Source organism: Morone saxatilis, unplaced genomic scaffold (genome assembly GCF_004916995.1).
Source record: "Morone saxatilis isolate NCDOM2014 unplaced genomic scaffold, NCSU_SB_2.0 Contig9, whole genome shotgun sequence".
Classification (NCBI taxonomy): Eukaryota; Metazoa; Chordata; class Actinopteri; family Moronidae; genus Morone; species Morone saxatilis.
The window spans coordinates 13,052,744-13,069,736 of record NW_023340268.1 but is presented as its reverse complement, the minus strand read 5'-3'; the positions used below and the strand labels follow the sequence as shown (position 1 = coordinate 13,069,736).

General features: G+C 40.8%; 1 protein-coding gene across 1 annotated transcript in view; it reads right to left on the bottom strand.

Moving 5' to 3' along the window:
• The window catches only part of gabbr2 (gamma-aminobutyric acid (GABA) B receptor, 2), a 169,195-nt gene that overhangs the window by 14,383 nt on the left and 137,819 nt on the right, over positions 1–16,993 (bottom strand). Inside the window, exon 14 of the mRNA XM_035680883.1 lies at positions 683–793. Within this exon, the coding sequence (XP_035536776.1) occupies positions 683–793 (111 nt within the window). The remainder of the gene's footprint in view (positions 1–682; positions 794–16,993) is intronic.

Below are 16,993 nucleotides of genomic sequence, written 5' to 3'. Positions count from 1 at the left end.
CTGACTTTGGCAACTCCTAGTGGTAGTATCGAGTAAGACACTATTGCTAACCATTAAGCAGGGCTATGATGGTCACCACAAATGTCTCTGGAAGTCCATGTTATGTTGCACACGGTAACATTAGCATTTTGAAACATGTTGAATGTTACATTTTACAATATAAAAGATTAAAATTTACGCAGCCAGCACTAGGCCAAAGCATGAAAGGAAAAGTGGGCCGTCACTATTTGAGAGTCTGTGGGATTATAAACTGGAGCTGGCTCTAGCACATTTTGCCCTGCTTAGGTTGCAGACAAGCAAATGTAGATAAATATATTTATTCAGTGTCTTTTTATTGGGCATCAAACTCATGTTAACGTGGATATTGTCAAAAAAATTGATTTGAAGCGTAAATAAATTCCTCAGGTCATGGTTATGCCCATGAGACAGTTCTGACAGTAAGTTAGTTAAAATCGTCTGAATATCAACAGAAAAACAGTTGTCTACCACCCCTTCAATCATCAATATAAGATCCAATCACCAATCCCCACAAGCCTAGCATCAAGCCTCATCCATGAATATTTCTATTAAGAATCACACCAGCAGATTTGTACAGTATATTCATATTAGACTGTAAACTCTACATTTATGTGTGTATCCAGACTTTGTGTACATGATGACATTTTGTGTTCTCTCCTCTCACCATTAGCAGTCCCTTGTAGGCATAGACGATGCCCAGCCAAATGGTCATGTGGGTGTTTTCACAGTGCTCCAAGAAGGGACGGATGGCTATGTCTCGGCCTTGGGGGTCCGCCTGTTGACAACACAAACAAATAGGAAGAGAATTGAGTACAATGCCCCCCCAAAAAAGTACTTAAATTGTTTTGGAAAAACAAATTAGAAAGATGAACAAATAATCTTAAGCGCCAAATGTACAGTAACAGTGAAACAGGCTTCATTTCCTTGAGGAACAATAAAACCAACAGAGAAAACCAGTAAATCAGCTGAAAGTGGAAGAAATCCTCTATAAGCAAATAAACTGTTTCCACATTAGTTTTCTCTTTGCAGGTGTTCTAATCTCACATTCAGGGACAAAACTTACACAGGTTGTATGCTGCTAGTCAGAATGAAGGGTGTCAGTGATCAAACATCCAGGTGTGTAATCAAACTGTGTGCCATCATGGCCACTGGGCTTCTTCAAAGTCAGCTGAAGTTAAATTAATCCGTGCTTAGGACGCTAATGGGCACGACTAATGAAGCTTATTCATTAATGTGATTTACACCTCCTCCTTTCTTTCTTGTTTCTAACTCAGTCTCTGTCACGCTATCTCTCCACCCTGTCCCGTCTCTTAATTTTTCCAGCATTTTCACTTTTCTTACCGCAGCTGGTGACACAGGTGACTTACAGGGCAAATTAGCACCTGAGGTGGATATTAATACGCTAAAACACCTCACCTCTACCTCTCTTTTGCACATTCTCTCTGTTAGGCGGAGCTTTAAAAAAAAAACCTTTAATAAGAGCATTAGTTTGCCCTGCATGAATTCATCTGAGGCCACACCAATATATCAACTTTGAGACACCTGGGGCAAGGCTGGGCATAATGCCATGCTGCTCGCTAGGAGTGTGTGTCTCTTCAGGCTTATTTACAGTAGGACATGTCTAATAGCTCAGCAGATGGTGTGTGTGTGCGTGTGTGTGTAGGTGTGTACAGGCATTTAAAGTGTAGTGTGTTATTTTCTGAAATTTAGTTCATAAGCAAACTCCTTTAGAGCAAAATGCAAGATGAGGAGAGATGAAGAAAGGGAATACTGACATGTTAGCTTTGTTTCTGTCCTCATACATACTACACTGAGTGAGTACTTTAATGTGAATAACCTCATCATTCATAAATACACACCTACACATACAGGTCCCTCTAGGTGCTGCAAAATACCCCTTCCACTAGTCATTTTGACCCCCACATCCTCCATTCAGCTCGCATTAATGGAAATTGCTGCTATTCATGATTTCCTCCATGACCTTGATGGATCGACATTAGTGGATCTCTATAGGATGATCACTTAAAATGGGAAATTGGTGCTTAAAGAGCTGCACTGATTCACCCACCAGAGATGAACAGAAATGAGCTGTGATACCATATCATTTCTGGATATCCTTGAACTGTACATGTGTATTATAGTACAGTTTTCTAGCTTTAATTCTTATGTCTATGCCTTGGAAATACAGCTTTCACACAATGTTCCTTATCCAGCTTGCACTCACTGTCTTTCGCTTTCAACATTCAATCCCGCAAAGGATTACGTACGCAGTTACACTTCACACGCCGAGACAACATAGCAGGCGGAACCCCCCTACAACTCAGATGTAGAGTCAAATTTTCCACCATCTGGCAAAGATCTTCATAACCTCTGATGTCTCAAAACAGAAACACATTAAAGAGCGAGGATCGGTGCCAGTGAGTTCACACACTTTTGTCAAAGCACTCTTGTAACCTCTTCCGAGAGTTTCCACGGCAACCGCGTGACTCACGTCACTCATATCTGTGAATATTCTGGGATTTTAGCTTTGGATTATTGTTAACTTTAGGTGAAGGACTTGACTAACTGTGTTTCTGCCTTAAAAACCATCAAGGAGGTGGAAACACAGAAAAAGTGGGGCAGGAGATGACGCACAGACTTTTTTTTACAAGAAACCACAGTTAGTTGACACAGTACAGAATCCTGAGACCCAAGCATGACATTTTCATTGTACAGCTACAGGTATCTTCTTCATGAAAAAAATATATTTCAATCTATTTTCAACTTAAAGTAATGTGTTGGGACTGAGCAAGAAGAAATACATGAGTTATGTATGAGATGCCCTGGTTTGGCCAAGTCTCTGGGCACAAGCTAGTGGCAGGAATCATCTCAGGAAGTCACACAGTTTTATATTTTATGTAAACAATACAGACTGTGTTGCAAGCTGATGGGCACTTTAGACTGTAACAGATGTGGTGTAGCACGGAAGTTAAAGCTCTGCAGAGATAGGCCTCCATATATATCGAAGAAAAGACTCACGCCCTTTTCAGACATGGAATATGTAACATAGCTGGCCTCATTTGTCGGTTAAACATGGCTTTTTTTTTCATACTAGGTCGGAACTTGTGCATATCTGTTTGAATGCCATTGCATTAAAATAAAGGATATAGCATCAAGATGTTAAATATGCACAGTGAGGAATTAAATTACATGCAGCAAAGGGCCACAGGTCAGACTTGAACCCATCACTGCTGCAGCAAGGACTCAGCCTGGGTACATTGGGCGCCAGCTCTACTAGATGAATTAGTAGACCTTGCTGCTGCTTTTACTGAGTTAACAGATCTGAAGGAACAGCAAGGTGACATATATCAGCTTGTTTTCACACAAGCACTTAATATTCTGGGTGTAAATGTACACGAGTATGACATGATAATTGTATGTTTACATAAGGAACCTTAATGGCGTCAGAACTTCAGCTCTTTAACAACTTTACTGCATCATCTGCATCTTCGTCATTTACGTATTTGTGTTTTTTGGCTGAGCAACCTCTTATTCAAACAACAATTCTCCAAGAAGTCACACTTGTTGCAAATCATTTTGTTCATTCAATATGAGAGACATATTCTGCATCAGTGCTCTTTGCATAGTCGCAGCTCAGAGCAAACTTGTGTCACTAACAACAAAATGATAAGACAAAATGAGATATAATGCTTATTAGGCTCGGGTCTCTATCGCAGCAGAGCAGACAGGAGCTCTTGCCTTTCGGGGGGAAGCTGTCTGGGGAGTTGCCAGGCAACAGGGCTGTAGGCGGCAGGCGGCCCAAAAGCAGTGGTTATGGCAGTAAAAGTGCCGGTTCACTGTCCTTTTTCACAGCATTAGCCTTCTAACGGGATCACTCTGGGAGGGCTGAAGCGGGCACAGTACTGGTTGATCGTCTATGGAGAGATGGAGCTAGATGAGGCGATGAAGGGAGTTATGGAGTGAAGAGGTGGAAAGAAATGGAGGGTGGGATGGAGAGAAGACAGGAGCAAGAAGTATGGATGGAAAGATGGAAGTTGTAGTCAATTGAATAATATAGGGATAGCAGAATAGATGGAAGGAAGGTACAAATGATGGCACGGAGAGGTAAGATATATAGATGGTGTCAATCCTCTAACTGAAGAATAACTTAAAGTAAAGGAAGGAGGAAATTCTAAAAGGAAGAGATAACAGGAGAACCAGAGGGGAGGGTAAGTGGATATATCAGGATAGGTGGAGACATGGAGGTACAGATTGAAGACAATCTGACTGTAAATTACAACTATCTGATTATCAGATGTATTTTTCTAAACACAGAGAAACACACCCCATGGTTCACAAAGATAGGAATAGAGAAATGTTGATTTTTATTTTCTTCATCTCCCAGCTTGTTACATGAATGCACTGTTGGAAAGCTCTGACATCTGAGAGCCAACTATCAAGGCTCCTGAAAAATCTAATCAATTTGACATTATCCTATTGACAATATCCATGTTTGACTATTTTGGCTTCCATTCTTTGATGCTGTAACAAAGCTTGAGAATGGGATGCTGTTCAGCAACTAACTCTCACGCCTCTAGTTACCATGCAACGATGATGTACTTTTGTGCAAAAATAAAATTATCTGTGAATGTGTTCAAGTGATTTCAAGTCACTGCAAGTTGATTTTCATACTGTACTGAATTAATAAGAAACCTTGGACTGCGTGGAAGGAAAGACGACCCATTTAAAAACCTAAAATGTATAATGTGTTTTGGAAAGTTGCTGCTATAAGATTTGTGTCTGAACTGACCAAACCCTCATTAAATACTGTGATGCTTCTTCCCCGTGCCATTTAAAAGTAAACAACCCGTATCTGTTTTTTCCTTGAATCCAGTATCACAGATAGGGCTTGTTTCTGGATACGGATCTGACTCTCACTATATGATGGCCTCTGGTCTGATGCAGAGCAGGGAGAGCTAGACCAACAAGTGAGGGAGGAAATGGAGAGCTCACTCATTGTCACCTGCAGCTACTTCACACAGAGGTGTGTGCGTGCGCAGGCATATGTCCCTGTGGGTGTCAACGTTTGCACATTCTGTGAGCACACATACGTAATGCGACTGGGCTTGTGTGTGTAATAGTGATTGTTTGTGTGTGTGTATAGATGAGCTATCAGGAAAACACTGACAGAAACACTCCATCACTCATATTGGCAATTACAACAGAGAAGATTCCACCATGGTGAAAGAATGAGAGAGAGAGATGAAGACGAAAGATAGGTGTTGTGGGTGGAGCTTTTTGGTCTTTGTGGCAGCGATTTCTGTCAGTGTAATATTTTGAATGAAAGCAGAGAGAATGACAGTGATGAAAAGTGACAAATGAGGCTAAGCCACTGGGAATAGTGCAGATGGAGAGAAAATGGGAATCACTGTTAAAAAAAAAAGCCGACAATAGATTTTTTTTGTCCTCAAGGAAGATTGTAAAAGTTTGATCATAAAAAAACAAATACATTCACTGTTGTGATTACTGCAGGGATTAAATAATTTACATTTACGCATGCTGAGGCTATTTGAAATCTCCCTTGGAACAGTAAGCAATGTCATATGTTGTATATTAAATAATGACAAATTTAGATTTTCCGATTGGTGATTGGTGACGTTTTGAATGTCAGCGGGTGGCATCGTGTTTTGCCGATGCCCAGGGTACCGGCCGTGCCAACTGTTTTCCTGGGCACAGAGATAGGGAGAGAATCACACTGATACAGTGCTGTCTGATAGAGATGTCACACAAACACAAACACATTATCCTGTGCGGTACCAACTGTTTTCATACATGCAAAAATGCATTTTTTTAAGCATTCATCGTATGTCACTTTCCCCCGTGTCTCCGCTGTTTGAAGGTAATCACTGCTATTAGGACTGTAAAGGATTACACTTTTGACAAATGTTATATTACCGAAAATCTTGAAAGTGGTTTCAGAAGAGACCCCAAGAAGTACCCTGTTACTACAGTTATTCTAATGTAATTTTTGGTTTATAGTCTCAAGGAAAGCAAGAGAAGCAATTGCTAGTATTTACCGTACTGAGGAATGTTGTAAGGGTGGAGGTATTTAAAGAATGAATGAGGGGATGTAGAAAATCCATGATGAGAAAGGGAGAAAAGGGGGAGAAAAACACATCAAGAGCACAGAGGGCAAAGAGATGGGAAGATGAAAGACATCCTGGTGCCACAGTAATTTGTAGGAAATCATTTGAAAAGCAGCGAGCACCGTTTTCACGAGCCCTCTATGAAATTCTGAACAGCAGTAATGGTCTTTAGACAAGCAGATAGGAGAAGTGCATAGTGGGTGATTAGCTCAGCTGGTTGGACAGGGAGGTTGACGCCAGCGATGCCAAAGAGAAGGAGTTCATACCCATTTAGGAGATATTTTCTTGTACACTCACCATGACATTACTGCACATGTCCAGCCATAACCCAGATGGCAACCTAATTCCAAAGTTAAAGACAGCAGCACTGATTGCCTCATCCTAACCAAAGCAACCCTTGATCCGTCTTTCAAACTCTTTTCGTTTTTGCCTTGGACTATAATTGCTGTACTTACCATAATTTCAAGAATGTGCACCCAATTTTCCCCTCAAATTCATTTTGTTCCTATTTTTTCTCCTATTTTACCTGCAGCCAATAAGTAGTCTTTGTCACTGTACAGTCCGGTTGGACACTAGTGTTGCACTGGCAGCTAGAAACAAAGCTGTTGCCAAAATGTTGCTTTTTACTTTTAAAGCACAGAAGGTTATTGACCAAAATAGATAGCTTAACAGGAAATGGACAGACGGTACTAAGAGTGTTTGCTGTGTGCCACTCTGTGATGGCAGATTATAACTTCACTTAGACCTTCAGGACTTTGGACCAACTTAGGGAAAAAACATTAAGTCCCCCATATTTAGAATTTATAAGTGGTATTTAAACATTTAAGCAGTATTTAATGTATTTGCCAACAACTACAACTCCACCTATAAGTGGAGGCTGACAATATAGTAAAACACAATTGTAATAATATAAACCATGTCTTCATAGTTGAAGTTATAATTGTTAATAAATATTGCATGTTAATAAGCACATAAATATGACCTACATCTGCATACAACTATATTATAGACCAGTTAGTCTAGCATTTATTAACTGTGTATATACTGCTTATAAATACTAAATAGGAGGACTTAAAATAAAGTGTTGCCAAGGAAGGGCTTAAGGAACAATGCTGCCCAGTTATGTCAATTCTAAACTTCATACCTGTCTAGTTTGTAGATTGGACATTACTGCCCACGACAGCTGAACACAATAATTTAGGAAACTGTAAACCAACAGCAGGTACAGCTTGAAATTGCCCATGTTGAATAACTTAAGTATGGCCAAAGAACTACAGAGCTGGTATCAACCGACTTTTGACTGTCAATTGTGATTAAGCAAACTGCGTCATTCTCGAACACGCACACTGTCACAAGCTTCTCACCTGCTGCAATAAATAGAATTTAAAGCTCTGCCTCCCAATTTGATAACCTCAGCCTCCCCACTGAGGTGATGAGATTATTAAAGGACCTTTTCTTTGTTCCTGATGCTAGGGTGTGTGCATTAACAGCAAAACACCTGATTCATCTCTTGATGAGGCTCACGACTTGAATATCAGATGACGAACAGCAGTCCTCATTAGGGTATGAAAGAAGAAGAAAGAACACTTTCCAAGTAGGCTTCCACTGTTTATCTTAACAGTAGCTTACAATAGTCAAATTAAAGGTCCAGTGTGCAACATTTAGGAGGCTCTATTGGCATAAATGAAATATAATATGCATAACTATGTTTTCATTAGTGTATAATCACCTGAATATAGTCATCGTAATGCTTTTGGTACCTTAGAATTGGTTATTTATATTGACAGATGCCAAGGGTCACCTTCCATGGAGTCCGCCATGTTGAGATGCCATGTAGGGACAAACCACACACTAGATAGGAGCATTTTTTGTGCATTTTGCGGTCACAAGGGAATGTCCTATCTGAAACTTTCATTGGAATGTAGCTAGTTTCTATTTAACTATATGGAAACATTGTTTGTGGGTTGTAAAATCTCTCCTACTCTGTAACCTAAACAAACTATTTAAAACCACAATGCAATATCTGAAAAAATACATGCAAACTGTAAATAGGGTAGTTTTTCTTAGCTCATACAGAGTTCAATTTGGGGATTTTGGGAGTTTTCACAGGACAGCAATCTTGCAAAATCAAAAGATTATCAGGCCTACATGTAGGTTATAAGCAAAGTGAAGATTGCACAGGTTGCCTTATGAGTTTGCCTTTTACACTTTATTAACAAGGTAAATAAAAGCACTGTGAGAGTTTAAACAATGGACATTTCAGATTTCATAAGGTAGGTGATGAGGGTTGCTGAGAGTAAGGAAAGGAATAGGAAGCCATTGAGGAAGGGTTGGAGGAAGAGAGGGAGTCAAGGGAGAGAGTGAGGGAGGGAGGGTAAGGGTGGTGTGCCCCCGGCCAAGGCTGACCTACATGCAGAGAGGCCATGGTGGCAGGGCAGCAAGACGCCGCTGGCACTCCAAGCCATGTGGATCTCAGCCATCCCACTTCACAGTGTGTGTGAACACCATCTAAATGTACGTGTGTGTGCTTGTGTGCGTGTGTGAGTGTGTGTGTGTGCGTATGTTTATGTATGTGTATGCTTGTGTGAGAGCTTGTGTGTTTTACTGTCCTAGTCACACTGGATGGGTAACCAGATATTCCACTTCAGTGCATCTTCACAGATATTATTCTGGCTCACTTAAAAGGGAGAGAACGAGGTAGAGGCATAAAGAAAGAGAGAGAGAAAAACAATAGAGATAAGATAAAACCCAAAAAAGAAAAAAAAAAGAAACATAATTACACTGTTCTCTAGGCTAGTTCTACATACGCACACACACACACACACACAAATCTTTCAATCTTTAATCTTCATTAAACTACAGAATTCACAGCTCACCATACAGTTTCCATCCCTCTTAAGAATCTCCTCCCCGTCCTTTCCACTTCCCCACTAATGATGATAAAATGATCTCTTTACTTGAATGTGTCTGTCTGCATTTAAATATTTCTGCTCTCTTGCTTGCTTGAGCATCCACCCCCCTTTCTTCCTTTTTTCATATGAGCCTGTAATCCCATTTAAGGACTAATCCTTCTGATAGAACCATGGCCCAACGACCTTCTAACCACCACTGGGCCAAATTGGCAGTGGCATGATGAAATTGCGAAAGGATTTTTTTTTTTCTGTTACTCCTCTCTCTGCAAGACACTGGCACAATAATGTTTTGACAAAGGACTGATTCCATGTTGTTCAGATAACTGGCTGACCTACCGGTGCCCAAAGACTGGAAACAAACAGAGCGTCATGCAGGGAAATTAACAGCTGCAAAGGGTTTTTATTATTTTCTGTGACGATATGCACATCCCTGTTTCCTCTCCTGTTTGCAGTAGCGATTGCTCAAAATGCTTAATTCTGAACCATTAAATTGGTCTTGATGCGTCAGCATACGTGTCAAGTCTCACATTTTACCTGAGAATGACATTTTAGTGCCATTGCTGGCATCTGATCGCTGTGAAGTGAGAATCTCATAAATCGTCACAATAGAAAACAGTGTTGTAATTCCAGTTCAGTGATAAAATGTAATGCAGAGTGCTTCAGTTACTGTACCTTTGACAGCACTGTCAGCAGAGGTGACAACCACACTGGCCAGCAGGAAGTTTTAAAATGTTCCTGTTTCTGATCACCCTTCTTGTTATTTCCATCACAATTACATGTACTGTAGGTTGAGAGACACGCGCAAAGATATGTTGAAATATAAAGTGAGTTAAACAGTACAAGACAGGTCAAAGTTTTTAAGTAAAAGGTGGAGAAATACAAAATAATGATCTGTTGAACTGCTCGTACCAAAACTTCAAAAGAAGAAACATCAAAGTGACGGAGCAGAAGCTACTACCCTATCCACATGTGCAAATCCACACAAAAACACGCAAACACACACACAGTCATTTAAATGAAGACTGAAGACAAGTAGATGCGTGCTCGCAAACAGACTTATTTCACTCACTTACGCATTCTCACAAAATTACAGCATTATGGCGCACACACAAATACTCGAATCAACATTACAATGAAATATGCACACAGTGAGATCGAAAGACGCACACACTAAGATTGAAACACACACACACACACACACACACACACGGGTGCAGCTCCCTCGGCTCCAGCAGGGAGCTGCCTTAACTGATTTATTAAGAGCTAAACGCGTCATTAGTGTAAGCGGCTAACCCTGAACATTGGGCTCATTAGAATATGCAAATGCTGCGGTATAGCCTGGCAGTCTGCTAGATTGCGAGCTAAGGCTTTCGATATCGTAGGCTTCAACTGCTTTTATGGCTGATACTTTAACATAACTCCCTGTCATAACGCTAGCTTTTATCAAAGCTCCCATCTGCACACTCTGTAGCTTAGTGCTGTATGTTGGGTTTAACTGTAACTGCCTTATGTCATTGTTGCCACAGTTGCAGAGGACGTGGGTACATCATTATGGAAGAATATACGTTGCTGAGGGATAAGGTATATTTCTTTGGAGGTAGTATAATGCCAGAGAGGTGGGAATACTGTTAATGAGATGTGTATGCTGCTGGTAGGAGGGCACATTTCTTTGGAGGTACGGTAAATGGACTGTACTTGTATTTAGCGTCTTTCTAGGTTTCTGACCACTTAAAGCGCTTCACACTACGTGCCACATTTACCCATTCACACACATTCATACAGTGATCGCAAAGCCCATCCCAACAAACTTATACTCATTCATTCACATTCATACGCCGATGCACAGCAGGTTACTACAAGCGACCCCTTTCACATTACACATAGTCATTTGATCCAAGGTAAAAATATTGATTAGTGCAGCTTTAAACTTATTTTGAGACACCTGTAGTACGTAATGTTCCTGGTCCTCACGAACGTATGACTGTGTATACACAGTCTTTATTTTCAATGATTTCTTTAAATCAAAAAACTAAGTACTGACATGGCTAGTTGGAAAACACCCAGGAGGGAATATTTAGACTAGAACCAAAATTTGTGGAAATGAGTTTGCCTTTACCACATACATGCCACTCCCCATTACCTAAGGAAATTAAACCATGCAGTCCACACAAACAGACTCCTTTTAACACCTGGGTGTCATTCTTTATCTGAAGGACCATAATCAGGATTTGTAGCTTTGAAGAAGCTCATAAATCCTGGTTGACTCAGTGACAAATGGAAAGCACCAAGAACCGGGGATAAGCCATCAGATATGACAAGGTACTCTCACACATCACCTCACCCTTAGGTATTTTCTCCTTTTATTTCTCTATCTTTCTCACTCTCATTTTCCTTCCAGCTATCTCTCTTCTAGCAGCTCCCTTTCTCGAGTGCTTAAAAACAGGCCTTATTCTGGCCTGTTTGCCAGCTTGCAGACAGGCCAGTGGTTGATGACTCCAAACCTCATCTGCAGGCGAACAGACAGTCCGCTCCAGGACAGATGGACCCTCAGTGTCCCTCTAAATCAACAGTCCCGGAGATTAGTGTAGGTGTTCGTCCAAAGCAAGGAATAACACACACGCAGCACATATTTTATTTCATACTTTCCAACAACAAACAGGCCCACACACCTCTCCCCCCTGTGCCACATAAATGAAACATCACATAAATCTAATTTTAAAGGCAAATTTCTTCTATATAATTCTGCTCCAGCTTCTGATTAAAGGGCTGAGGAGATTCACTGATGACCTTTTCCCTCTTCTTATTTCATCATTCCATGTGCGACACTCCCCATTCAACCCATTATTCCTTTCCCCTCTTTTCTCCGCAAGGCGATAATTTTCGATTTGGTTCAATACCACTTGGTGCCACTGCCCTTTATTGCGAACCAGTCATAGTAATTATAGACTACAATAAGCCGAAATAAAAGCCCAGCATCCTTATGTCAGTAATAACCCTTTTTCATTTTACCTGCTTCACTACATTTCCCATCATCCGTTGTCAAACAAATGTTTGCCACAAACTGACTTTACAGCCAAGAAATCATTTCCATTGTTCTCCATTCATTCCCTCTCCCTGCCTGTTTACACTGTCTGATACAGGACCATCCTATTATATCATATAATATCTTCCTCAGGAAATTACCGGAAATTATCTGCCATGTTAAACATTAATTGAACAGGCGGACCTACTGTATTTAAATCTGCCACGAGCGAGTGCAATATGTTCACAAAACGAATTAATTTGCTTGCAGATACTTCCCGCTCCAGTACCTAATAACATCAAATGCAACAGTGATTCAACACAATAAGAATGCAGACTATAAATGACCTATTTCAACCCTGTAAATATTCATTTTTCTTATCCTTTATTCAGAGTGAGGAAATTGTCTGGGGAAATCCCCATAAGGCATTTCCCTGGTAGAAAAAGCAAACAGCCCAACACCATTATTCTCTGTAAACATGGTGTCATTATGATATTTGATTACCCATGTTGCAAATGGACAGCTATAAGAATCTCTGTACTTACAGTAGAGGGAAATTGCACTATCCTCTTTTGAGGAATCTGTCTCTCTGTGTCTCTTTCTCTCTGCCTCTCCCTCTGTCACTGCAAACCCAGAGCAGTAATTGAGTCCTTTGAGGCCCCAAGTTGCCATGAGCCCTGTGTTGTGGTTGCTTAATTGTCTCCCAAGCAAACTACAGTATACTGTACTGTGTTAGTGGTAGAGGCCTCTGAGTGTTGTTTGTCTACTTTTCCAAGGAGAGTAGATGGCAGTATTTATACTGACTGCAATTTTGCGTCTCACTCTATGCATATAGTATGAAGTTGTGAGTCTTTGATCGGAACTGTGCCTTTCTACAGAGCTCATAAACCATTCTTCTTTGTTGTAATATAACCCTATGCTTCCTCTTTCTCTACTTTCACTCTCTATATCATTGTCATATTTACCATTTCATCACATCCCCACTCCACAGCTCTCATCTGTCTTTCCTTCTTTTCAATTTCTATACACAATCTTCCTCTTTAACTGCAAATTGTCTATCTCAAATCCTTCTTTTTTTACGTCAAAATAAGCCATCAGGGTAAGAAATGTTGTTATTTATGTATGTGTGTAATGTCATGTTTGTTTTTCACTTATTTTTAAAATGCCCATATTTCTGCACCCTTCACATAGTCGTAATGTTTCAACTGGGTTTAAATAAATGTTTAAAACTATGACCCTTGTGCAGCTGTCCCCTTTGCATTTCTTCAAGCCAAGTTATGACAAGACCCAGCTAAGTGACTTGTTAGGATGAATGTTTTCTGCAGCGCTAGCTTTATACGCTTTAGTATGTGTGATAGTGTATGGAAGCTAATAGGAGCAGACAGCATAATACATCCCTTCTCCTCCACCGGCCTCCGTCAGCTGGCCACTGCTACAGGCCTCAGGTGTTTGGATAGCTACACCATACTACAAAATGTCCAATTACTGTACATGTATTTGCTAGAATTAAGTTATACTATCTTGACACGAGTGAAGTGCCTAGCCTTATGTCAGCCTTTATGTGGTCACTTGCTTCATTAAAGGTCTCTCAGCAGGTGGGCAGACATTAAACCTAATGAAATTATTTTACTTCAGTGGCAGTTTTTTCAAGAGAAGCAACATCTGAAAAGATCAAAATTAGATTAAAATATCCATTAACAATATGTTTTGCAGGGTGCAGCTGTTTTAGAGGCCTAGAACTAAAGTCTCTCTCACATTTTTCTTTCTGTTTGTCTTCCTCACCATGTACTTTCCATCTTTTTCTCTGCTTGTCTCTCCCTGACTAACAGTTTCTCTATGTTCTTCTCATTCCTTTCCACCTTATGCTCCTTCAGTGACTCCATCTTTTTTTTAGTCTCCCCTAAATCTCTCTACTCTCAATTTCTCTCATTTTTCCTCTCAGTTAGCCACGTTTCACTCGTCCCCTCTTTTTCATCTTTTGCTTCTTAATACACCGTCTTGTTTCACTTCCTATCCTCTCTCCATTCTTTCTTTCCTCTGGTCCCAATCCATTGCCTGCTGGGTTCGGCCTCTTGCTCAACCTTAGGGAGAGACCTAATGATGCAGAAATGCAGCAGTGCTCTGCAGGAGCTCCATGATGCGCCATGAGAGCAGAAAAGAAGCACACACAAGCGTATAAAAACACAAACGTAGCCACACATACAAACATGCACACTCAGCCACAGCTGCAAAGGCACAATTGCAAATGTACTCCCACACGCTCGCCCGCATGCACTTGTCAGGGCAAGTAGTGACAAGAATGTGGCCAGTGTGCTACACTGAGGGGAAGAAAGAGAAAGTTATATGATAGGAGCATCAATAGCAGCCTGCAGGAGCTGACACAATGAGTTCAACACCATTGGCTTAATATGACAGCTATGCCAACACCTTGCAGCCTCTGCATGGGAGACACACACGCACACACCTACACATACACACCTACACACCTACACACAAACACACACGCATGCACATACCCACACAAGCATGGGTGAGTCAGACACTCCCAGGGGCATCTCTCCACCTAGCTAAAGCTTGGCTCTGACAAACACAACACCTTATGGTTGGCTACTAGTGCCCAAGGAGAAACAGCAACTATCCTAATTCCATCCTTGTACGATCTCTAACAGTACACATAGCACAACAATGTGATAATGCATTTTGCAATACAGTACAATATGCCTGCAATTAGGTAGGCTTTAACGTAAGCCAGTAAAGCATTCACACCTTGCATTGTTTGTGTTTATCACCAAGCTAAATGGGTGTGTGTAAGAGAGAGAGAGCGTGTTTAAACACCGGTGTGTGTACAGTGCAGGCTGATCAACCCTCTGCTACGTCAGCAGCAGGCAGGAAATCCATAAGAGCTTAACAGTCAATTACTTCAACTGTCATTGGCTTGCCTCCCCAAGGACAGCCAACCAGTCACACCCAGGAATGATGCAGCGCCACCAATCACAGCAGAGGAGGATCTCACCTGAGTCATGGAGGTGAGGTATGGTCACAGGCAGGAAAGAGAAGCCAAATATTTTCAACTGAGTGATCGCTGCAATACTGCGATTAACGTTCTTGGTCTGTTGACATGCGTAAATAGTTAATTAACCTAGACTACAAGATCAAAATGATCAAATACGTACCACAGGGGCCTTGCTTACCTGAGGACAAACAGATTCTGTGCTCTCTGATTGAAAGCTATGCCTATATTGTGTCAGAAAAAGATGCTGATATATTGCAAAGCACAGTCAAGGTAGATGAGGTCACACACATATCTTCTACTGAAGTGCGCCTGAAAATGAAACTGTCAAAAAACTTCTAGGCTCTCATTTTCAAGTAGGAGATTGGTGAATGGAGCTCCCTTTTCCCCTTGTCAAATATAACACACACACACACACCTTGGTGGTGGCCTCTGAAGCATGAATACACATGCACACACTTACTCTTCATCCAATTTTAGCCCATTTTCTCACCGAAAACCAATATATCTGTGCTATAGCTCAGAAAACAAGCCCATTGGATCTCTTTCACTGATGGTTGCCTTCCCTCCAGTGCAGTTAAAAGAGGGAAAAGGATGCCAAGAAAGTGCCTATTTAGAAAGGAGATCAAAGCACAAGACAAATGTTTTTTGGACAAACAGTACCTCATTGTGTTCCCATTTTAGCAGGAACATATGCCTTTCACAGTAATGGGCTGGACACCGTAAAGAGTAACAGAATAACTGTGTAGTCTGGTACAAGGTGTCCACACAGCCATCTACTGAGTCAACAGTAGCTTTCCAAGATGCTATCAATGCATCGAATCAGCAGACATCGTCATTATCTGACGCACAAAAAATAAATGCCCATCTCACAGTCAATTTTCACAGGCCTCTCTCATTCTGTTTTGCATGTCATTATCTTTCTGATTTGTGTCATGTGCCATCTAGATCCATCACAGTGAGAGCCTCATGCAAAATTCAGGGATAAAAGGTAGTGTATGCATGATAAATACAGGTGGAGATGAGGCCAGCCGAGTGATAGCGCAAACACTTGTTTTGAAAAAAATAAAAAGTCTTGTTTTTGTGGTTTCGTCTGCATTATTCTGTTATTTTAATGCTTATAAAAACAATTTCAGAATTTGGATGCATTGGTATCTGGCAGCCACAAGTCCAATAATGGAAAAAAAGACATAGACAATTCCGTAGGTTAGACTAGCATCCCATGGTTCAGTATTAAACAGTATCTAATAAGTGTGATGGAAAGCTATTCTGCTGAAAAATAAATCACTTTGGTGGGACCAAGAGATTAAATGACGATGATACAGTGTAGTTAATAAGTACAAATCGGAGATAAATTCGGTAAATTCAGTAATAGCAAAGCAAAGGGGAGTATTAGCTTGATGGTGGTTAAGGGGGTGCTCAAGCAATTTAGTACTGCACATCAATGAAGTTGAAGGTACTCACAAGAGACAGATCTTAAAAAGAATGATCAAATTTGAAGCTTTTAGTCCTTAGAATGGGTCAAGCTCCAAAAACACTGTATGCTTCATGTCCCACCTCGATGACATCAACAGGGTTATGTTTTCAAATGTTGGGAAGTTCATTCCAGAGCCAAAGAGGACATTATCCAACCGGTTTTAACAGAGTAGAACTCCTTGTGACGAGTCAACTGAACTGTTTCAATCGGTGTTGTCTTCTATGACCTCTCATTGTCTAGATCATACTGTATTTTCAATGAAGAGATATAAAAAGACAGACAGAAGAGGGAGGAAATCACCTACATATCCAGAGACAGAGTGATCTTTATCCACAGAATATAGCATCAACCGATCGAACAGGAGATAGACGATTAGAGAGAGAGTAAACCCCAGCAAAGCAGAGTAATAGCTTCTCTCTGATGTCCAGG